Raw genomic sequence first — 23,696 nt, 5'->3', positions numbered from 1 at the left:
CTGGGCTGATGGCTCAGAGCCTGGAGCCTGTTTCCGATTCTGTGTCTCCCTCTCTCTCTGCCCCTCCCCCGTTCATGCTCTGTCTCTCTCTGTCCCAAAAATAAATAAACGTTGAAAAAAAAAAAATTAAAAAAATAAAAAAATAAAAATAAAATAAAATAAAATAAAAACAACTGTGTCGGGGCACCTGGGTGGCTCAGTTGGTTAAGCAACTGACTTTGGCTCAGGTCATGATCTCCCAGTTTGTGGGTTCGAGCCCAGTGTCGGGCTCTGTGCTGACAGCTCAGAGCCTGGAGCCTACTTCGGATTCTATGTCTCCTCCTCTCTCTACCCCTCCCCTGCTCATGCTCTGTGTCTCTCTGTCTCTCGATAATAAATAAACATTAAAAAATATAAAAATAAAAAATAAAAAGAACTGTGTCCGCCACGTTCAGAGTTACAACCAGTATGAGTGGGGACAGTGCCATGTGGGAAAACGTGCCAGTCCATCAGGGTCCAGAGTGAAGACCTGAAAGGGAGTGTGGACTTTATACACTGTGCCGTACACTCTAGTGCATGGTAAGGCTGCAGGCCAGGAGGAACACCTGGGCTTTTTCCTGACCTGGTGAGGGGTGAGTTCAGCACCAGTGTTCACATCTACCAGCTGGAAGAACAAAGCAAAGTTCTGGTGGCTGTCCGCGATGAATGTGCCCTTGGCTTTTGCTGGGTAGGTCACCCTGAAAGAGACATGTATACAGTAAATCTTCGGAGAGGATCTGCGGGTCTCTGAGAACAGAATAAAAAAGACAAACTGCACTTCACTGCCTAATCCTTCCTCTCCCCACTGGAAAACTTCCCTGCTGCAGACAGACAGGAGTACAGTTGTCTGTGGCCAGAGGGCAAACCGGACTAGGAGAGCCAGGACTGAGAAAAGCACAGGATAAACTCTCATTGGGGTCTGGGGAAATGCTATGCACAGACGCTCCAGGCTGTCACTTCAAGGACCTAAGGATGTCAGCTCAACCAAGTCAGGTACCAGTGGGGCTCACGTGTCCCTCTGCAGCTACAGGGGGGAATAGAGAGTTGGGCTGGCAAGCGGGCAAGGAGAAATAATCACAGGATTGATGTCAGCAGCATGTGGGTGCATGGTTGGAAGATGAGGGGGTAGGAGATGCAAAGGAAAGACGGGTACTTATCACTTTTTCTTTTTTTAATGCTGTATTTTTTCATGGATACAGTTTCAATTTACTTTTCTGCCTCAAGTTGGGTTTTAAAGAGTTATTTTCTCAAAAGGCAGACTTGATGAGAAAACTATTCTTTTCCCAGCCATCTCCTGGGATGCGGTAAGATGGCCATGGGAAAAAACAAGCCAAATGGTTATAAAGCTCACACCTGACTATATTTTATACTTAGGCTTTATATTTACATGTGAGGAATACCAACTCTTCATCTGTATAGAGTATTAAACTTTGCAAGGCACTCTTACATTATTTCCACGGACTCTCAACAGGGCTCTCATCTCCAGTGTCACTATGAAAATAACTAAGCCAGAAGCAGAAAGCCCAGCCTTTTCACATGACTTAAAAGGAGTGAATGTTTAGCTTCTAGGCCCTGGCTAACATCTCCTGTCTTCATAACAGCCTTGAGGGTTCACCTACTTTCTCTAGCAGCTATAGCCACCCAGTCAAGTTGAGGTCCAAACTATACCCAGAGGTCTAGATGGGCCCCCCCAAAACAAGGATCTGGAAGAGGGCTGACAGGCTCCATATAGTGCCCAGCCTGCTCTGATCAACTGCCAATGATGACCTTGAATGCTGTGTTAGAAAAGATTCTGAGTTCAACAGGAACAAAAGCTATGACTGATTAGTGATGCCTTCCACAAACTTGAGAAAGGAATTCACAGCCCCAGTGCTAGGTATCTTCCATCTCAATTCTAAGGATCTCTGAGGCTTCCAACCAATTTCAGACCCACTGTGAGCCGAAGGGAGTAGTCATGAGGCCACTAAAAGCCAATTCAGGACTATGAAGATAAATTACCAAAATATAAACACACTGCTTCCTTCGTTGAGAAAGTCTTGCCTTTTTTAAGAAAAAGTCATCCAAACTAAATAATATACTTGGTGACATAGTTGATTCAGACTCAGATGCTCCCTATCCCATTGTGGACTAACTGCTGGTAGAGACAACCCCAAATCTGCTTGGATGCTGTGTGGCACGGTGCCAGCAAAATTGAAGCCTCTTTAATTTAGAGTGCAGGCTGGATTACTGCTGACCCAGAAATGGCATCCAGAGGGGATCGGTGCCTGGGCGTGCTCCTCTCAGCTCAAGCCTAGACTTCCCCGGTGCCCAGAAGGTACCCCACCTACCGGGTGGTTTTGGGTGCGATGCTCTGATCCTTATCCACAGTGGAGAGATCAACGTTCGTGATGCCAACTTCAGTGGAGATCTTAACTCTGAGCTAGAGTGAAACACAGAAGAAAATCACCAAGTCAGCTGATACATCAAGAATTACAGGCATACCCAAATTTTCCTCATAAAGGTGAGCAAAGGCATGAAAAGATCCTAGGACGGGAGTCTTCAATGATTTTAATAAAGCTGACTCGGCCAGGTAGGATTTCCAGCTCTTCAATCTCAAGGCTTAAAAGCAACTCCGTGGGGCTCCCGGGGTGGCTCACTAGGTTGAGCGTCTGACTTGATTTTGGCTCAGGTCATGATCTCACAATTCATGAGATTCGTTTTCTCTTTCAAAATAAATAAATAAACTAAAAACAAACAAAAAAAGCAACTCCTTGATTCTCATCCCTTCTTCTCTTCTTTGGCATTGGTTGGATGGTATATACTAAAAGAAGAAAACAAAGTAGGATTTTTCACGTGTCCTTTAAAATAAAATAAGGGGGAGGGGCGCCTGGGTGGCTCAGTTGAAACTTTGGCTCAGGTCGTGATCTCACGGTTTGTGAGTTCGAGCCCCACATCAGGCTCTGTGCTGACGGCATAGGGCCTGCTTAGTTAAGATTCTTTGTCTCCTCTCTCTGCCCCTCTCCTGCTCGTGTGCTCTCTCTCTCTCATTCAAAAATAAATAAACATTAAAAAAAGGATATGAAGGGGTGCCTGGATGGCTCGGTTGGTTAAGTGTCTGACTCTATTTCAGCTCAGATCATGATCTCACGGTTTGTGAGTTTGGGCCCTACACTGGGCTCTGCAATGACAGTATGGGGCCTGTTTGGGGTTTTCTCTCTCTTTCTCTCTCTCTCCCCCTCCCCTGCTCATGCTCTTTCTCTCACACACAAATAAATAAATAAACTTAAAAAAAAAGAAATTAAAATACATAAGGGGGAAAATTTGTAAGCAGTAACCTTCAAATAATTTGAATCAACAAATACTTGATTCTAATGACAGCTATTGTTTGCTTTGTGAAAGACACTGACTTTAAAACGACAATTTCATGTAATCCTCACAACAATTCTCTAAGGTAGTGCTATTTCAGATAAGGAAATTAAAGATTAAAAAGATAAAGCCACTAGCTCAAGTTTTGATGGCTAGTAAGTGACAGAGCCAGTATTCAAGCTCAGGCATTCTGATTCAGTGTCCATACTCTTAGGCACCTGGTTATCCAACTTCCCAGCAACAACTTACTCTGTACCAAGCAGTATTTTAAGTCTGTCCATGAAGATGTAAGCATGGCAGACATCTGCACCATTCACCAGGCACTTCTGCACACATGGTAGGGATGTGCTTCCCTGTTTCCCTGGAATCAGGTGTGGCCACATGACTAGCTTTGGCCAATGAAATGTGAGCCCCCAAATGGAAGTTTTAAGAGTCAGTGCGTGATTCTCTCCCCTCCTCTGCATGGACACAGACAATGCAGAAAGAGGCCTGCTCCTTCAGTCTGAGTCCCAGCCTAAGGACAGCATGAAGCCGAGCCTCCAGTTGATATGCTAAGATACCTAGCATGGGCAAAAAAGAAACTTTTGTTATTTTAAGCTACTGAGACTTGGAGTCTGGCAGAAGCACAAACCAGCCCATCTTGACTCTTAGGGTTTGAATTCTATATATTCCTTGTAAATATTTTCACAAAGAGGAGCTAGATAACACAATAAACACAATAAACACAATAAACACGAACTTTTTAAAAGTTAGACTTAAAGTGTAAAATTCCAAGAGGCAGAAAACATTCTGAAAGTCTATTCATGGGAAATTTTTTAAAGTCCAAGTTTTGGGGTGCCCGGGTGGCTCAGTTGGTTAAGCGGCTGATTTCAGCTCAGGTCATGATCTCCCAGTTGGTGAGTTCGGGCCCCACGTAGGGCTCTGTGCTGACAGCTCAGAGCCTGGAACCTACTTCGGATTCTGTCTCTCTCTCTCTCTCTCTCTCTCTCTCTCTCTCTCTGCCCCTCCCCTGCTGTGCTCTGTCTCTCTCTCTCAAAATAAACATTAAAAAAAATTTAAATAATAAAAACTGTAAACCAAAATAATAAAAATAAATAAAGTCCAAGTTTTAATGTGCAAATTATAAAAACCCAAGGTACTTTTTATATGCAAACATATCTATAAGACTTGCAAATATTTGCTAAGCTTGAATGTAATGCTTGAGGAAATCCTTGCCAAATCCACTGGTTTATAGTCTAAGTCAGGATCAAGGAACAGAGATAGAGGGCTGGGCAATTGAAGAATGGCTTTAGCATTTTGCTAAAATGCACTATCAAGGTGTAACAACCTCAAATTGAGGCCAAAGAAGAAAAATTAAAAAGGGATAAAGACAGCTATCAAGTAATATAACAGCCTTCTCTCCTACCTCCATAATAACTATTTTGTGACAACAGCCTCAATTATCAGATTGAATAGGGCTATTATGTTTTACTTAAAAAACAAGGGGTGCCTGGGTGGCTCAGTTGGTTAAGTGTCAACTTTGGCTTGGTCATGATCTCACAGTTCATGGGCTCAAGCCCGAGTTGGGATCTGTGCTGACAGCTTGGAGCCTGGAGCCTGCTTGGGATTCTGTCTCTGTCTCTCTCTCTGCCCCTCCCCTGCTTGCGTGCTCTCTCTCTCTCTCTCTCTCAAGAATAAATATTAAAAAAAAATTTTTAAAAAACAACAAAAAACTGAATGTACAAGATTTATTACAGAAGCTGTAAGGACAGTCTTACCTCCTACTCCTAAATACATAGCCACCTATTGGTAGAATTATACTCAGCCTCGCTGCCTGTCACTGAGGTTAGGCAACTGGGTGAATGACAGTGGTAGGGAAGGGAAACAGATAGCCTTCGAGTTGAATAAATCCCCAAGGTAAGAGTTGGGAGCCTCTCCTTTGGCTCTTTGGGCTCTGCGCTGAGAAAACAGCTTCGCAACTCACATAGGGGTTGGAACCACATGAAACTCAATGCGGAGAGGCACTGGGACCATTTGAAGAAAAACTGGAGTGGAAGGCTTAAGCAGAAAAGTAGCCAAAGAGCTGTGATTAGACTACTGCTGCTTAGCAAGATACCTCCCACTAAGATCACTTTGCCTACATCCCCCTAGCACAATTGGAGCACACAGGTGCAGGGGATATACAGAGATGGCAAGATGCACTTCTTGTCCTAAAGAGAAGCATACATGTAAAGCTAAATGTTAACAAACCAGGCTGCTGCTTTAATGGAGGGATATACAAAGTGCTATGAAAGCACAGGAGAAATAACTGTGACCTAAGCTGGCCTGGGGGTAGCCCTTGCTTGGTTGGGGAGCGAGAGAATGTGTAGCACAATGGCTCAGAAGTCCTCCAGTTTGGGGAGAGGAAGGAGTTTAGCAATATTCCATGCTATAAAAACAATCCATCTTCATAGTTAACCACTCTGCAACCTACCCATCAACACTACCCAGATAATTCTTTCCTTACTTCTGTGACTCATTCCCTCAAGGGCTCACCCATTTAATTTGTAAATGTGATCTTAAAATCATCATCCCACCTAAATTTCCATAAACAGGAGATGGTTACATGACTAATGGTACGTGTACACTATGAATTACCATGGAACAATTACAAAGGACAAGGTAGATGTCTATAAACAGATAAAGAGATATTATCACCTATTTTTGAGTACATCCACTGACATGATTATATTTAACATCACTGTCATGGAGTCTAGGCAACTGGGTGAATTCTGGCAGAAGAATGGTGGAGGGTTGGGAGGAGTCATCAAGTTAAAAAGATCCCTGAGGGGAAAGCTGGGAGTCTCTATTTTATGACAAGAGCAAAGAATACAGCTGTTTTTAGAATAATCCTTTTTTTTTTTAATTTAAATGTTTTTATTTATTTTTTGAGACAGAAGGAGAGAGGTGGGGAGAGAGAGAGAAGGGAGAGAGAGAGAGAGAGAGAGAGAGAGAGAGAGAGAGAGAGAGAATGCAAGCAGGGGAGAGGCAGAGAGGGGGGAGACACAGAATCTGAAGCAGGCTCCAGGCTCCGAGCTGTCAGCACAGAGTCCAACGCAGGGCTCGAACCCACGATCTGTGAGATCATGACCTGGGCTGAAGTCAGATGCTCAACCAACTGAGCCACCCAGGCCCCCCTAGAGTAATCCCTTTTATGTAAACAAGAAAGGATAAACATACATTCATTCATTAATTTTGTATCCTTCTTTTTCTTAAAATGTACAATAATTAACTCTTAGAAATGGATTCCTCTGAGGAGAGGAACTGGATGGAAGGGATGAGAGAAAGCTCTTACATTTCATTATATACTTTTACAAAATTCATTTGCACTTTGAATTTTTTTTAACTACATGCATATTTTACTCCTTTTTTGAAAAAAATAGAGATTATCTCAGCAATGAGACTGTGTGCCATATACTTTTTTCTTTATAAACATTTTGTATTGAAAAGCACCACCCAATAAAGAGAATTGCAAAAATAACCATTCTTCCAGGGTGCCTGGGGGGGGGGGGGGCCCTCAGTAGTTAAAAATCTGACTCTTGGTTTTGGCTCAGGTCGTGATCTCACAGTTAGTGAGTTGAAGCCCCACATGGGGCTTCATGCCAAAGGTGTGGAGTATGCTTGGGATTCTCTCTCTTTCCCTCTCTCTCTCAAAATAAATAAATAAACTTAAAAAAATAATCATTCTTCCTTTCAGCAGATGGATACATAGAGACAGATGTTTAAAGATTTATGTAAGGCTCCTCAATGTATCCTAATTATAGTGATAGAAAAGTCATCAACTTTTAGCTTTTTCCTTAGAATCCTGACTACAAACTTTCAACAGTAACATGGTCACTAAGGCCCGCTAATCAAGATTCAACTGTGTGTTTTAAAGACATTATAAGCATTCCCAGACAATACACACACATGGATGACAAAAGGGCAGATTGCAGTGAACTCAAGTCATTTTGGGTTTGCTCTCAGCCCTAATTCTAAAAGGCTCCCTAAGTTAAAGGTTTCTTTGTTGCAGAGAAACACTGCAGGGCTGTTCTTGAATAGGGAACAGTTTAAAACAAGTACTTCTGCTCCTAAAATCTTAATACAAATGAGTCTCTGGAAACACTGAAAAGAAAAGCGTTTTTATACTACTCTTTTAAAGCAAATTGAGAAATAAAAATTATCGTAACTTTTTTCAAAGCCATGTTGTAAAGAATTGAGTAAGATCCCTGTGGGTTAGCTGCTTCTTCCTTCAAACTAACACTTCAAGATTAGTTTTTCTAATAGGAAAGGGACTTGTTTAGCCACTTTAAATGCAGCTAAGCCTGCTTTACATTGAATCATGCTAGTCTTTTCTTTGCCTGTACTGCATGCCACATACACCTCAAAAAATGTTTTAACGCCAGGAAATGTAGTCTTTCTGCTGAGAGTAATAACCCCCTTGTTTAGCTCATTACTGTCAAAAATGATGGTGCATTAGGGGCAATTAATGCTAATGACAGCTTCTAAAACCCATGTTTCCCTGACAGCAAGTCCAATGTCAATGAGGGCTATTACAGGCCTTCCACACCAAACCACCGTTAATGCACTCTGACCAATGTCAAGCGTCTCTCAGGAGAGGAAACAGGACCTGCTGACCCGCTCTGAGGTTCTAAGTGTGACTATTACTGAAATTACAAAGTAAAGTTGCCTATGTGACAGAGGTCAGAACGCACACACGCGTGCGTGCGGACACACACACACGTACATATGCATGCATAAAGCTCTAACATAATGAAGGAGAGATTTTTTAATGCTCACTCCATCACCAGGAAGGAAAAGGACAGCAATGGCCTCAGTTGAGGCTTATTATCATTGCATGAGTAACAGCTATTAGCCATTTCTGCTATTTTGCACTTAAATAATTTTTCCAACAATCACAGAAACACTTGGACAAACGCCAGATTTGATGTTACAAAAAGCCAAGCTGTTAAGTAACCAAGACAGCATAGCATTGGTATAAAAATAAAAATATTGATTAATGGAATACGACTGCAAGACTAGGTATTAACCCTTGCCTGTATGGCCAACTGATTTTTGATGGCAAGATGCAAAGTGTGCCAAGACAATTCAATAGGGAAAGAATGGTCTTCAACAAATGGCGCTAGGATTTCCACATGCAAAAGAAGGAAGCTGGACCCCTACCTCACACCATATACAAAAACTAAGTCAAAATTAATCAGACACCTAAATGTTAGAGTTAAAGCTGTAAGAGGAGTAATCTTCATAACCTTGGATTAGGCAATGGTTTCTTAGATATGACACTCAAAGCAGAAGCAGTGAAAGAAAAATAAAGAAACTGAACCTCATCAAAATTAAAACATTTTGTGCTCCAAAATCCAAAATCAACAAAGGGAAAAAACCTACAGACTGTGAGAAAATATTTGCAAATCATGTATTTGACAAGGGACTTGTATCCATAGTATAAAAAGAACTCTTAAAATTCAAGAATATATGGGCCCCTGGGTGGCTCAGTCAGTTGAGCATCCAACTCTTAATTTTGGCTTAGGTCATGATCTCACGGTTTGTGAGATTGAGCCCCGTGTTGGGCTATGTGTTGACAGTGTGAAGCCTGCTTGTGATTCTCTCTGCCCATCCCCTGCTCTCCTGTGGGGATGCACATACATATGGTCCCCCTCCCTCTCTTAAAATAAAAAAATATATATACATACAAAAAAACCTCAAGAATATACAAAAAGATAATAATGTATCAAGAAGAGGAAATAAGAGGTATATAGATTGGGACGGAAGAAATAAAAAGACAAAAAACAATTTCTTTTTAATGGGCAAAGGGTCATCTGTACAGACATTTCTCCAAAGAAGATATACAAATGGCCAATAAGCACATGAAAAAGCTGCTCAATATCATTAACCATCAGGGAAATGCAAACCAAAATCTCAGTGAGATACCACTTCATACCCACTTAGGAATGCCAGAATGAAAAGACAGATAATAACAAGTGTTGGTTAGGATGCAGAGAAATTGGAATCCTTATACATTACTAGTAGAAATGTAAAATAGTGCAGCTTCTTTGAAAAAGTTTGTCAGTTCCTCAAAAAGTTAAACATAGAGTTTATCATACGACCTCGTATTCCATTCGTAGGCATATACCTCAAAGAACTGAAAACAGATGTTCAAACAAAAATGTGTACATGAATGTTTATAGCAACATTATTTTAAAAAGCCAAAAAAGTGGAAAAGCTCCAAATGTCCATCAACTGATGAACGGATAAACAAAATGTGGTATATCCATACAATGGAATATTACTCAGCCATAAAAGGAATAAAGTACTCATACATGCTACAACATGAATTAAGTTGCAAAATATGCTAATTAAAAAGGCCAGACACAAACAGCTATATATTGTATGATTCCATTTATATGAAATGTCCCAAATAAGCAAACCATGGAGACAAAAGTAGTAGTTGTTAGGACTAGAAGATCTATTCCTGTAGAATAAGGAATATCTACTATAGACGCAGGACTGCTTTCTGGGGTGACAAAAGTGTTCTGGAATTTGAAAGTGGTGTAAATATAAATAAATAAATATCTGTAAATATACTAAAAACACTGAATTATAAATACTTTATTAGATATGTGAATTATATCCTCAAGAAAGCTGTCACCAAAAAAAAAAAAAAAAAAAAAAAAAAGGCCAAGCTACTTTGTATAGAATAAAAAGCTAACCCTTTGAAGATGAGTTACCATAGTTTTAAGGGCCCAGGAATGTAAGGAAATATTTTTATACCACTCCATCCTTTTCTTCTCGAATGGTCGGAAATGGAGAATAAGCACTCAAAAAATAAGATTTGGTTTCCACTCACAGGGAGTTCTCAGCCCAATGAAAAAGCAAACATATAAGCAAACAACGGTAATAGAATACAATAAGAACAATTATAGATAGGATATAAAATACTACAGCAACAAAAATAAACTTTAAGTAGATTGAAGTCCTAAATATAAGGGGGAAAAAACTTAAAAATTTGTAGAAGAAAATATTGCAGATTATCTTTTTGACCTTGGAGTTTTTTAAAGACACAAAAAGCATAAACAACATAAGCAAAAAGGCTTTTAAATTAGGCTTCACTGAAAATAACTTTTGTGCATCAAAAGATACCATAAAGAGGGGCGCCTGGGTGGCGCAGTCGGTTAAGCGTCCGACTTCAGCCAGGTCACGATCTCGCGGTCCGCGAGTTCGAGCCCCGCGTCAGGCTCTGGGCTGATGGCTCGGAGCCTGGAGCCTGTTTCCGATTCTGTGTCTCCCTCTCTCTCTGCCCCTCCCCCATTCATGCTCTGTCTCTGTCTGTCCCATAAATAAATAAAAACGTTGAAAAAAAAATTAAAAAAAAAAAAAAAAAGATACCATAAAGATAACACTGGGGAAGACATCTGATGCTTATAAGTAAAGCTTACTTTCCAGAATATAAATAGCTCCTAAAATTCAATAATAAAAAGACTAACAAACCAAAAGAAAAACAGACAAACAAGACAACAATTCACAGAAGAGGAAAACTAAAAGGCCAATAAACACAAGAAAAAAATGCTCAATCTCACTAGTAACCAAGGAAAAACATTAAAACAAGAAACCATTTTGGGGCACCCAGCTGGCTCAGCCACAAAAGCATACAACTCTTGATCTCAGGGTCATGAGTTCAAGCCCCATGATGGGTGTAGGGATTACTAAAAAAAATAAATAAAACCTTAAAAAACAACACACAAGACACCATTTCATATCCATCAGATTATCAAAAATTCATAATACCAAATATTGATAAGAATATGAAGAAAAGAGCAATTTGGCAATATTTAATAAAGCTGGAAGACAAACACACTCTATGACTTCACTCCAGATAAATAAACAAAATGTGCACAAGGAAACGTACCAAGATGTTCACAGTAGCACTGTAATGGTGAAATCTAAATGTCCAATAGGAAAATGAATTAATAAAATCTACTTCATTCATAAAAGGAAGGCAATTACATGACAATTATCCACAGTTACGCATATAGCTCTAGTTCTACAGGTATAAGTGCAACTAACTGTCATATAATATTGAATGAGAACAAGTGCGTTGCAAAAGGATGCATACAAGATAATGTATAAATTTTGAGAAGAGGCAAATCAATGCACTGTATTATTTAAAAATATGTACACGTGTGGGGCACCTGGGTGGCGCAGTCAGTTAAGCATCCGACTCTTGATCTCGGCTCAGGTCACGGTCTCACAGTTCAGGGGTTCGGGTCCTGCATCAGGCTCTGTGCCGATGTTGCAGAGCCTGCTTGGGGCTCTGTCTCTGCTTCTCTCTGACCCTTCCCCACTGTGCTCTCTCTCTCTTTCTCAAAATAAATAAACTTAAAAAAAATTGTTTCAAATATGTACATGTGTAGCAGAAATATAGAAGTTTCTTACCAAAACAAAAGGGAGAGGGTGGAGCAAATATAGCAAAATGGTAGGGTTTGAAGGAGATGAGTGGCTGAGAATGAGTGAAGGAGACGAGGTACATGAGAATTCACTAAATTATTTTCTGTTCTTTTCGGTATATTTGAAGTAGTCCATACTAAAAAATAAAAGTTTTGTGGGAGCACAGATGAAGGAGTAACATTTGAACTAGACTCCATAGGATGAGCAGTTCAGCATATGAGCAAGAGCGGGGAAGGGCATTTCTTACGCAGGCAGCAAGAGTTGAAACCCAAAGACATGTGCATGTAAAGTATATCTGAGGAGCAGTATGCAGTCAAGAGCAGCTAGCATTGAGGGGGTGGGGACGCACCCACACTGAAGCATATGCACGTGCCTTGTGGAGGACCTTCTTAGCCATTCTCAGGAGTCTAGACCTCACTCACAAGCAATGGGGAACCAAAGAACAATGATTTTATCATTCTAGTGGCACTTAGGGAAAATTAAATGAAAGAGGCAGAAATCTGAAGACAATGGAACTACAGTTGGCACTTAAACAACGAAGGGTGAGGAGTGCTGACTCCCACCCAGTACAGTTGAAGATCCATCTAGAACTTTAGACTCCCCCAAACCTTCACTACTAATAGCTTGCTGTTGACCAGAAGCCTTACTGATAACACAGTCGATAAACACTTATTTTGTATGTTATAAATATTGTATAGTGTATTCTTACAGTAAAGCTAAAAATCAAGAAAATGTTATTAAGAAAACCATAAGAAAGAGAAAATACATTTATAGTACCGTATTGCTTTTGTCGAAAAAAAAAATCCACGTGTAAGTGGACCCCTGCATTTTAAACCCTCATTTGTTCAAGGGTCAGATGTAGTTAGAAACTCCCTTATCTACAGACAATATAGGGCTCTACCCAATTGAGAACACAGGGACTAAACAACAAAGAACTCATGCAAAAGACATTCAAAGGCGGAATCAACAGGACTTGGTGACTGACTGAAAGAAGTAGAAAGAAAGGAAGAGGTTAAGAATGACTGTGTCATATGGGTATGGCACTTAAGCTGGATATGTTGTTATCAAGACTGTAAAGGTAGAAGGAAGAAAAGGTTTCAGAGGGGAAAAAAAAAAGAAGGAAAGAAAGAAAAGTCTGCCTTTTAATGTGTTCAGTTGCAAATAGGGACCCTTAATGAGGGGAGCTAAAACTCGTAAAGGTTCAAGGTGCACACTACAATAGCTTCTGTCCAAATATTGCATTAGTAACGGACTGGGGTCAGATGTCTCATGCCCAAAAAGGTCAGATATGAGGTGGAGAAAAGGGAGAGATGAGAGTTTCAGAAAGTATCTTCCTTTCTGACAAACTTTAAATATAAGTATTTAATCTACTATGTTAAGTAATGCCCCAGTTTTGAAAAGGTCAAACTTTCTAGCTGCCTTGTCCTTTCATTTAAAAAAAGTGAGTGTCACAGGAACCAACTTGAGGAGCTTCCGAAAGGTCAAATCTGGGATAATGTGAGAAACAAAATAAATGATGACAGTAAGGTATCATAACCTACAGAGTAAAATAAAAATCCATGAGCCCAAAGTGTTATAAATAATTGAATAAATAAATGAAGACAGAGTCAGTCAGGGGAGGGATAGCTTTTTCTTACAGAATTCTAATTAATAAATGTAGAAAGAGTGAAAAAAAGAGAAAATCACCTTTGGGCAGACAACACATGAATAATGGTTGCAAGCTAGACCATCAGGATATTTGCAGACTCAATTATAAAGCAGAAAAACAGCAACTTTACAGTAGAGACACCTAGCAGACACCACTGAAACTAAGTGATCAAGGTTAACATCACCAGCAGTGAGACATATCAGTATCATATACTTCCTAAGAAGATGCACTGAGAGGGACAGAGTTTCACTTCTGGAGTATTCTTGCAAAAAATAAATTTAATTTTGAGGAAACTCAGACAAACCCAAAGTGAGGGCCATTCTACGAACTAACTAGAGTACTCTTCAAAAGTGCCAAAGTCATGAAAGAAACTATCCTAAATTAGAGGAAGCTAAAGGAACATGTCCCTAGGTAGAATCCTGGATCAGAAGAGGGACATTAGTAGGATAACTAGTGGAATTTGAATTACAGTCTACAGATTACTTAATAGCATTGTATCAGTGTTAATTTCCTGATTATTATCTGGATAGTAATTACTGATATATTACAGTTATACAAGATGCTAACATTTGGGGAAGCTGGGTAAAGGACATTTTTTATACTACTATACTTGGCTAAGTCCCACAAAGCATCAGAGAAATGAGGAATAGTTTTCCATCCTTAAAAACTAAAAACTTTAGGGGTGCCTGGGTGGCTCAGTCGGTTGAGTGTCTGACTTTGGCTCAGATCATGATTTCGTGGTTCATGGGTTCGAGCCCCACATCAGGATCTGGGCTGACAGCTCAGAGCCTGGAGCCTGCTTCAGATCCTGTGTCTCCCTCTCTCTCTACCCCTCCCCTGTTCACACTGTGTCTCTCTCTCTCAAAAATAAATAAACATTAAAAAAAAATTTTTTAAACCCAAAAAACTAAAAACTGTATACTTTATAATTGTGCAACTTCAAAATTATTTCAAGATGAAAAAAATGAAAAAGTATAATTTATTTTTTTATTTTTTATTTTTTTTAAGTTTTTTTTTTTTTTCAACGTTTATTTATTTTTAGGACAGAGAGAGACAGAGCATGAACAGGCGAGGGGCAGAGAGAGAGGGAGACACAGAATCAGAAACAGGCTCCAGGCTCTGAGCCATCAGCCCAGAGCCCGACGCGGGGCTCGAACTCACGGACCGCAAGATCGTGACCTGGCTGAAGTCGGACGCTTAACCGACTGTGCCACCCAGGCGCCCCGAAAAAGTATAATTTAAAAAAGTGAGGAATGCCTGGTTGGCTTAGTCAGTGGAGTATGTGACCCGTGATCTTGGGGTCATGAGTTCAAGCTCCATGTTGGGCATAGAGTTTACTTAAAAAAATAAAAATAAATTTAAAGAAAAGTCAGTGGGAAATGATACTTGAATAGTGAAGAAAAGAGTTATCACAAACAGCACATATTCAATTACTCAAAGAAAGGCACAGGGCCACTCCAAATTCCCCCTCATCCAACAGAATAAATGACAATGTAAGCAAGTAGATGCAGCAAAGACACAGTGACAAAAACATTGAGAAGTGACAGCTGAAAGGAGAAAGTAATATCATAAAAAGGCCAGCTGCTGGAGCTGCACACAGCTCTTCAGGCTCTATGCCAGCTGTATATTCACCAGAGAACACTAACCAAACTATTGTGCAGGGAATCCACCCAAGTACAGGCTGGGTGACCTTGGACAAGTTACTCTACCCCTTTGAGCTGCATCTGTGAAATGAAGATGGCTCCACCCATGCCTTAGGGTTGTCAGAAGACTAAAATAATGTAAGCAAAAGCATAAAGACCTATGCTTCTCATGTCAAAGGACTTCAATAAAGGGTTTGTACAGATGATTCTAATTCAGAATAAGAAAAGGTTAAACCATATCCCATAGTTTAAGAAAGTAGGAAAATGTAGGGGCTTCCAACTTTAGTTCAGGTCACGAGTTCAAGACCCGCCTTGGGCTCTGTGCTAACAGCTCAGAGTCTGGAGCTGCTTCGGATTCTGTGTCTCCCTCTATCTCTCTGTCACCCCAACTTGTGCACTCTCTCAAAAATACATAAATAAACATTTAAAAAATGTATTTAAAAAAAAGAAAAAAGAAAATGTATAATTCATCTTAAATAAACTTCTGTGAAACAGATTGAAATGAAAGCCACAGTGCCTAAAGGGGTATACTTGAATTAGCTGGGAAAACCACTAATGTGAAGTACCTCCTTCCTAAGGCATCAGATAAATGAGACATAGTTTTCCATCTTTAAAACTGCTTTGGGGGGCGCCTGGGTGGCTCAGTCGGTTAAGTGTCTGACTTTGGCTCAGGTCATGATGTCACAGTTTGTGAGTTCGAGCCCCTCATCAGGCTCTGTGCTGACAGCTTAGAGCCTGGAGCCTGCTTTGAATTGTGTCTCCCTCTCTCTCTGCTCCTCCCCTGCTCAGTCTCTCTCTCTCTCTCTTTCAAAAATAAATTAAAAACATTAAAAAAAAATTTTTTTTAAACTGCTTCAGATCTTCAACACAACTCGAGGCAGCTAAACATCTGAAACACAATTCATTATGAAACTTACTGACATTCTTTTGTACTTTACCCAGATAGCCTTGCTACAGTGTGTTGTCACTTGATGATTTTCGTCACCTAATTTAGCATCAAGCACTTGTCTAAACCTATCAAGACCTACCATGTAAAACATTACAAGAATATTTATGTCTCAGTGACATTATGGGTGGTTTTTATCTTTCTGTTTCCTAAATTTTATGTAAGATAGCAACACTAAATTATAATAGAAAATGAGTAATTTATAAATAAAACCCACTATGATCAACATCTTGGAGAAGTCTGTCAAACAGCATAGTTTAAACCTACCCTTCTCTTAACATAGTCACATTAACTTGGTAGTAAAGTGAGGTCAATATTAATTAATGCTGTGTGCCCACTTGGTCATTTCATTGGATTTAATGGGGACGAAAGAAAAGCACTCACCTCTACACTATTTGCAATATAACGGTTGTCACCTTCAACTTTGACAGAGAAGTCATAATAACCACTGGAAAATTTGACATTCATGAAGTTTAGTTCAAAAACATCCCTGTTAAAAATGACAGCAGGGTTAGCAAGAACTCACACAGCAAAGCCATGAATGTACCAAATGGGCCACACGCCGCCCTCCTAGAGACCATCCAGGGCTACACCACTTCACCTTTTAGCTTCCCACCCCAGTTGGGCAACCTCCTGCTCAATCACGGAATATGGTGTGGGGAAAACTTGAGACCAATCTCAAATGACCTCCTCTTTCAAGGGGCGTCTGGGTGGCTCAGTCGGTTGAGCGACTGACTCTTGATTTTGGCTCAGGTCATGATCCCAAAGTCGTGGGATTAAGCCCCACATCAGGCTCTGGGCTGAGTGTGGAAGCTGCTTAAGATCCTCTCTCTCTCCCTCTGCCCCTCTTCCCTGCCTGCACTCTCTTCTCTCTCTAAAATAAAAAATAAATAATAAATAAATAAAATAAAATGACCTCCTCTTTCAAGATTCTAAAGTCCCTTTTTTCCCTTTGTTTCCTCCTCTCAGCTCCTAAAACCCACCTCCTTTGGGTAGACTTCCACAATTAAATGCAAAACAGTCTACAGTATGAAACCTATTATGTTTAAAAAAAAGAAAGAGAGTAGAAATGTTCAAAAAGCTGGATGTAGAGCAGTATAATCGTAGGTAATTTTATGTATTATTTCTACTTTCCTATGTTTTGTGAATTTCCTTAAAATGGCATATCTTACTTTTATAAAAATATCAGTAACTTTTATTTTAAAGGGGGAAAAAGGTAGAGAATTCTTAACTCTAATTACATAGCAAAATCCCCAATGTCTTTTACCATTGCGCTCACCATTCCTAAAAAATTTTTGCTTTTTAATTTCACATATTGCCTGTGTATTTTTATCACGGTCTAAAAAATGCATATTCTCGGGGCACCTGGCTGGCCCAATCTATAGAGGATATGTATGACTCTTGATCTCAGGGTTGGGAGTTAGAGCCCCACGTTGGGCCTAGAGCTTCCTTAAAAGAAAAAAAGAAATGCATATTCCCGATCTCATTAGCTTACTAATTTAACACTTAACAAAGTCTCTTATAAAAATTGATCCTTAATTCTTTTAAAATTTATCTAACAATATACAGCCATTACAAATAAGACTAAAGAAGAATATTTAATCCTATCAGGGAAATGTTCATGACATATTGTTATAGACAAAACATAATCCTTATTCAGTTAAAAATATATTTATTTGCAGGGCACTTGGGTGGCTCAGTCAGTTGAGCATCCGATTTCGGCTCAGGTCATAATCTCACAGCTTGTAAGTTTAAGCCCCACATGGGCTTCACTGCTGTCAGCACAGAGCCCGCTTTGGATCCTCTGTCCCCCTCTCTCTACCCCTCCCCCGCTTATGCTCTCCCAAAAATAAATATTTAAATATTTAAAAAAACATGTACATACACACACACACATATATATACACAGACACATATACGAATGGCTTTGTATATACATACATGTATATATATATATATATATATATATATATATATATATATATATACACACACACACACACACCTATTTGCATAGAAAAAAGGTTGACCAAAAAAGACAACAAAATGTGAACAGTAGTTACCTCTAGATGGTAGAATTATGGGCAATTTTTGTTTTATTTTTTGTGTTTTTCCATATTTTTACTACAATAAATATGTATTACTCATACATCAGAAAAAAAAATTAAATATTAAATTTAAAACCAGCTACTTACATCACAATGACAAGACAGAGACAACTAGAAATAGATAGGGAAGGAAACAATAAAACTAAAGCACAATTCTTCTAGTTGGCTTTTTTTTTAAAGTTTATTTACTTATTTTTTTAGTAATGTCTACACCTAACATAGGGCTTGAACTCATAACCCCAAAATTAAGATTCCCATGCTCTACCAACTAAGCCAGCCAGGTACTCCTCTTTTGGTTTTAAAAATCCTTTTCTTCTATGACTGTAGGATTTTGATATCAGTAAGTCAAATTTACCTAACCATGGGGACATTTTGTAATATCCATATTAATTTGGGTTATATTGGCTACAGACAAAACAAGTCTATTGGTGCCCTGCAAAAATAAAATCAGCACTTACCCTACAGGGGTAAAAGAAGTCTTCTGGAGGACAGTGGCTCTGGAAGCAACAGATTTAGCATGTTCTAGTTTCACAGTGGCCTGAGTCAGAGGCTGAGACAGAACATTGGTGACCTGCAACTAGAAATAAATTTGAAAATTATCTGCAGCAACAAAGACTGAAGGAGTACAAAATTTCATTTCTGGGGTACTTTATCCATAGGAAGCCAGCTCTGCAGGGGAAAAAAACACCTCATTTCAGGACATCTTCACTGACTCTGGTCTACGGTCTATCAGAAATCAAACACAGGAAACACAAGGAGATTGGTAATGGGATAGATTATAGAATATGAGAGGTAGGGAGGATATTAAAGATGACCTTGTCCAATAATCTCGTTCTTCAGGTGAAGGTAGGCTCTTTACATACACCCCCCTTTATTGATCATCTGAAATAAACAGCACCATCTCTACTTTACAGATGAAGAAGCTGAGGCCAGTTAAGTGGTTGGTCTAAGACTCAACCTCAAGCCTATCAAGCTACGAAACCAATACTACTTTGTTCTCTTAGCCGCCCACTCACAACTCATGGTGAACTATGTTAATCAGGCTATTTCTCACACTAGCCTTTGCTGAGGGGGTGTGGGTGTAAGCAGGGAGAGGAGAGGCGGTTTTGAAGGAAAGGGCACTTCCACAGGAGAGCATCTGGAGAGGCCACCAGGGTAGAACTGATGCAACTGTCCTGTGTGGAACCCCCATGTTTAGGCATAAATAAAATGCTAATTTCTTATGAAGATCTTGGCTTACCACGGATTTCCAAACAACAGCAACAAAAGCCCCATTTGAGATGACAACTCTATGCGTATTCAAGATCTGTACATTTACTCAGAGATTCAGGCAGCATAATAAAAGTTCAGAGAGTCAGCATGCGCAGTCTATGCTTGCTGCTAAGTGAGAGGGAGGGCTGTGCTACGAAGAGGCAGAAAGACATACTGTCAACAGCAGGAGGAAGAGACCTGGTGTTAACAACTTCAAGCACCAGAATTACTGGGAAATTTAAAAAGTGGTCTTTAAATAACATAGTTAGAAAGTTCTGGTACTGGAAAATGCCTTTTAGAAGTAAGCCTTCTCGGGGTGCCTGGATGGCTCAGTCAGTTAAACATCGGTCTTCACTCAGGTCATGATCTCACAGTTCATGGGTTCCAGCCCCATGTCAGGCTCTGTGCTGACAGCTCAGAGCCTGGAGCCTGCTTCAGATTCTGTGTCTCCTTCTCTCTCTGTCCCTCCCCTGCTCATTCTCTCTCTCTTTCTCTCTCTCAAAGATAAATAAATGTTGAAAAAAAAATTTTAATTCAAAAAAAAATAAATAAAGCAAGCTTTCTCTATACACCTGGTGTTACAAACCCTGAAATGCAATTTTCTTGCATTTAATTTCTTGAAAGCCTTACTGTTTAAAATCCTCCGGTGGGGGGGTGGGGAGAGCTTTTTTTGGATGGAGTTGAAGGGTTCTGTGACTAGTTCACCCAGGGGTCATGTCCCCAGTTTCAGGCTAAGGGAAATGAGCCTTGCTCTACGTTTAATGGGTGTGTCCTGGGGCGGGGGGCGGGGGTTACGGCCAGGTTTCTATCAGTCCTTAGGTTTCTGAAAGCCTTACACTGGAAACAGCAAGAAGAGTGACACAGTTTGGACGTGGAAGCCATACCCGAAGGATAGCCTGCTCGTGAGTGTCAGAAGGAGAGCCCTCGGGCACAACCACAACTGGCACATGGTAGCGATTTTGAGAGAGTGCAGCAGCAGCAGAGGCCACGCTGAAGGCTTCTGAGAGTGACTCGAAGTTCTTCTTGCTAAAGATCGCATTCATTAGTTGGATGACCTGATCCTGAAAGAAAAGAGAAATGCAGCTTGAGATCCTCCTCCAGCAGGAAGGTGGGAGAGCCACCCCTCGTTCCCCACTAGCTGAAGTCATTCTCTATCTGCTTCTTGGTGTTCACAAGGAGGATCTTTCAGCCATTAATCCAAACTGACCGAGAAGGTGAAAAGCAAATGTTAAGATTAAAACCTGGGGCGCCTGGGTGGCTTGGTCAGTTAGGCGTCCGACTTCGGCTCAGGTCATGATCTCACGGTCCGTGAGTTCGAGCCCCGCGTCGGGCTCTGTGCTGACAGCTCAGAGCCTGGAGCCTGTTTCGGATTCTGTGTCTCCCTCTCTCTCTGCCCCTCCCCTGTTCATGCTCTGTCTCTCTCTGTCTCAAAAATAAATAAACGTTAAAAAAAAAAATTTTTTTTTTAAAAGATTAAAATCTGATTTGGTTGTTTTTTTCCATCTTCTGGTTCAAACTGAAATTGACACATTTATTTGTCAACCTTTTATTGAATGCTTACTGTACAAATGCAAGATAACTACTGAGATATGAAAGTATATGACAAAATACATACAACAGTAACCTTATGTTCCAGGTTACCATATGTGCCATGCACTGTAACAGGTGCTTGACATGCATGAACTCAAATCTTGATTAAAACCCTGACAAGATCAATATTATCAATGTTTTTCAAATGAGGAAAGTGAGGCTAAAGAAGGTTAAGTAAGTCCTACAAGTTGTAACAGGAGGAAAAAAAAAAAAAAAAAAGACCCAAATTTATATGGAAGTCTATTTGTCCCGAGTCCTTCCAGAATAAAATATGTTCTTTCCTGATTCTTCTCACTCTCTGAGCTAAGCCAACTTCTCTCCCTAACCCCCTCTGGGCAGTACACTGGGGCTAAGTTTGAATTCATAAGACCAAACCTTGTAACCAACATATACATTAGAAACAAACTAAAATAACTTTCCATTAAGAACTAATGGGCTGTTTAGAGGAGAAAAGTGAAAGCAGTTTTTTAAAAATGTGGAACCTAAAAGGCATTATTAAAATTCTGGAGGCTGTGTGCTTAAGAGGAAACATTTTTCACTTCAATCAGTTTTGTTTTTTAAAATCTACAATCTAACAAAAGAGCTCCCTTGTTCCCGGCAGTGTTATTCACAGTCGACATGAAATAATTTTCTTTAATTGTACCAATTACATTTTTCCATCACTAGGCTGTTGACATGTTAAAATGGAGGACTGTTCACCAGAATGGTTATGTCAAAAGCAGTGACAGCAAAATTACTCCAGCCAAAATACCTGGTGAATAGAAGCTTGGGAATAAAGCAAGAAAAAGTTTAAGTTGTATATGTAGAATATTGCCAATTCATCTACTCTGCTGTGTACAGGAGAGTTCCTTAATGATTTGTACCATAAGACCCACATTCCTGCACTTTCACCCGTCATAGAAATTAAGAGAGTATGGGATCTCCAGACCTTCTACACTTAGGGTAAACAAAAGACAACAGAAGAATGCTAACACATGAATAAATTATTAGGTCATATCCTCCAGAGAAAATATAAAATTAATTCAAATTACCCAACGCAGATAAGTATTTACTATTTACTTGAAGAAACTCAGCACAGAACTCAAAATGCTTAAAAGAAATGAAAGTTCTAACTTGGAACCCAGATCTCTTCTCCTAAAATGAAAACAACAGCATCTTGTATTTTAAATCCTGTAGTTAAGGGTTGGTAACCTTCTCACAAACAAGGGGTACAAAGAGGGCCCAACTCAAAAAGATTTCCCACACACATTCCCGCCGAAGGTTCTTGCAGGTTAACAAGTTCCTCTTGAAAAAAAACAAACAAAGAAACAAACAAACAAAGAAAAAAGAAGAATTAACTCTTGGTAGATGTCTGTAGAAACATATGCCTCTCAGAAAACTATGTCAATCGGCAAAGATTAGCTAAGATTTAGCCATTTAGCCACTGCTGAGGCTGAGGTGGGAGGCAGAAGAGGCAGTTTTGCAGTACAGGAACAAGAAAGCTGGACATCCATTTCATAACACATGGGAAGGAGAGAGCCTGTAGCATGGGGAGACCTGGTTTAGAGGCATCTCTCCCACCTATTATCTGTGTGTCCTCACACGTGTCACGTTGCCACTCTAGAGAGGGACCAAATCTGACTGAGCATATTACTCACAGATTTCCTATGGTGATCAAATGAGCCACACATAAAAATGCTTTATAAACTGTTAAGTGTTGTGAGAAAAAAAAAAACAATAAAAAAATAAAATAACGCAAGGGTGACAATTTGTTTACATGTCCATCCCACTGACAACCAGTTTCTTGAGGACAGGCATTACATCTTTCCGTTTCTCATTTTCAATGCCTAACTCAAGACACTGGGTGACTACGTCCCGAGGCTAACTAAACAGCCCCCTCTGAAAAAAGCTGTTCTTAGCAGATAAAGTCAACAACCCCTTTGGCTTTCATGCTTGAGAATTATCAGGTACCTCCTTAATGGATGGCTCAGTCCCCACGTGGTCCATGAGCTTGTAAGTGGCGGCCACGAATAATGCTGTTGTTTCCAGTCCTTCTTCAAACTGGAGATACACACCTCCCAGTTCATCCAGGCGAGCAACAAGATCCTGTCACAACAAAATGGACGCATGTTGGAAGTCAAGTGGTAACAGAAACAAGATGAACAAACCTGTCGCCCCGAGCAGTTTTGAGAAATCACACTCCAAATCTGGAGAACACCTCTGACATTTAGCACTTTCTCAGTTAAGATGCTTAGGCACAGAGTGAAGAATATCACACAGGCATCTGAAGAGAACAGTATCTGCTGCAGCCCTGGCAGTGTTCCTTCCCTGACCCCTATACTCAAGCCTAAGCCCTGCTCTGGGCAGAGGGCCAGTGGGCCAGGCCGCAGTGCACCCAGGAAGCATCATGACACAGGCGGATCCCATGGCCATCCTTTTGGATACAACCTACAGAGCAGAGCATTTCTCTTATTCAATGCTCTAAAGGATGAACAGAGACATATACCTCTTCTGGGCAATATGAGGGGGCAGCTAATGTGCCCACACTGGGTGGGGCACCCAGTGATGACACTGTGTGGACTGCCTGTCATCACTGACTATGCAGTCCATGAGAGTAGGCTCTGAGCAGCAGGAGGTCCTAGGTAAAGGAAAGGATGGAGTAATAAAAACACAGTGACCACTTGCTGAGCACTTATTATGTACTAGGG

The 23,696-nt window shown here is 40.2% G+C and overlaps 1 protein-coding gene across 2 annotated transcripts in view; it reads right to left on the bottom strand.

Moving 5' to 3' along the window:
• The window catches only part of RPN2 (ribophorin II), a 60,997-nt gene that overhangs the window by 14,196 nt on the left and 23,105 nt on the right, over positions 1-23,696 (bottom strand). For both annotated transcript variants that reach the window (XM_086702160.1, XM_086702161.1), the window contains exons 6-11: positions 22,960-23,094; positions 20,304-20,480; positions 18,627-18,745; positions 16,445-16,550; positions 2,346-2,437; positions 602-716 (exon numbers count right to left, since the gene is read on the bottom strand). In XM_086702160.1, coding sequence (XP_086558286.1) covers positions 602-716; positions 2,346-2,437; positions 16,445-16,550; positions 18,627-18,745; positions 20,304-20,480; positions 22,960-23,094 — 744 coding nt within the window. The remainder of the gene's footprint in view (positions 1-601; positions 717-2,345; positions 2,438-16,444; positions 16,551-18,626; positions 18,746-20,303; positions 20,481-22,959; positions 23,095-23,696) is intronic.

Source organism: Puma concolor, chromosome A3 (assembly GCF_028749965.1).
Source record: "Puma concolor isolate L17-30 chromosome A3, mPumCon1.1.hap2, whole genome shotgun sequence".
In the NCBI taxonomy this organism is placed as follows: Eukaryota; Metazoa; Chordata; class Mammalia; order Carnivora; family Felidae; genus Puma; species Puma concolor.
The sequence above is the reverse complement of the archived record's forward strand: the minus strand, read 5'-3'. Positions and strand labels throughout refer to the sequence as shown.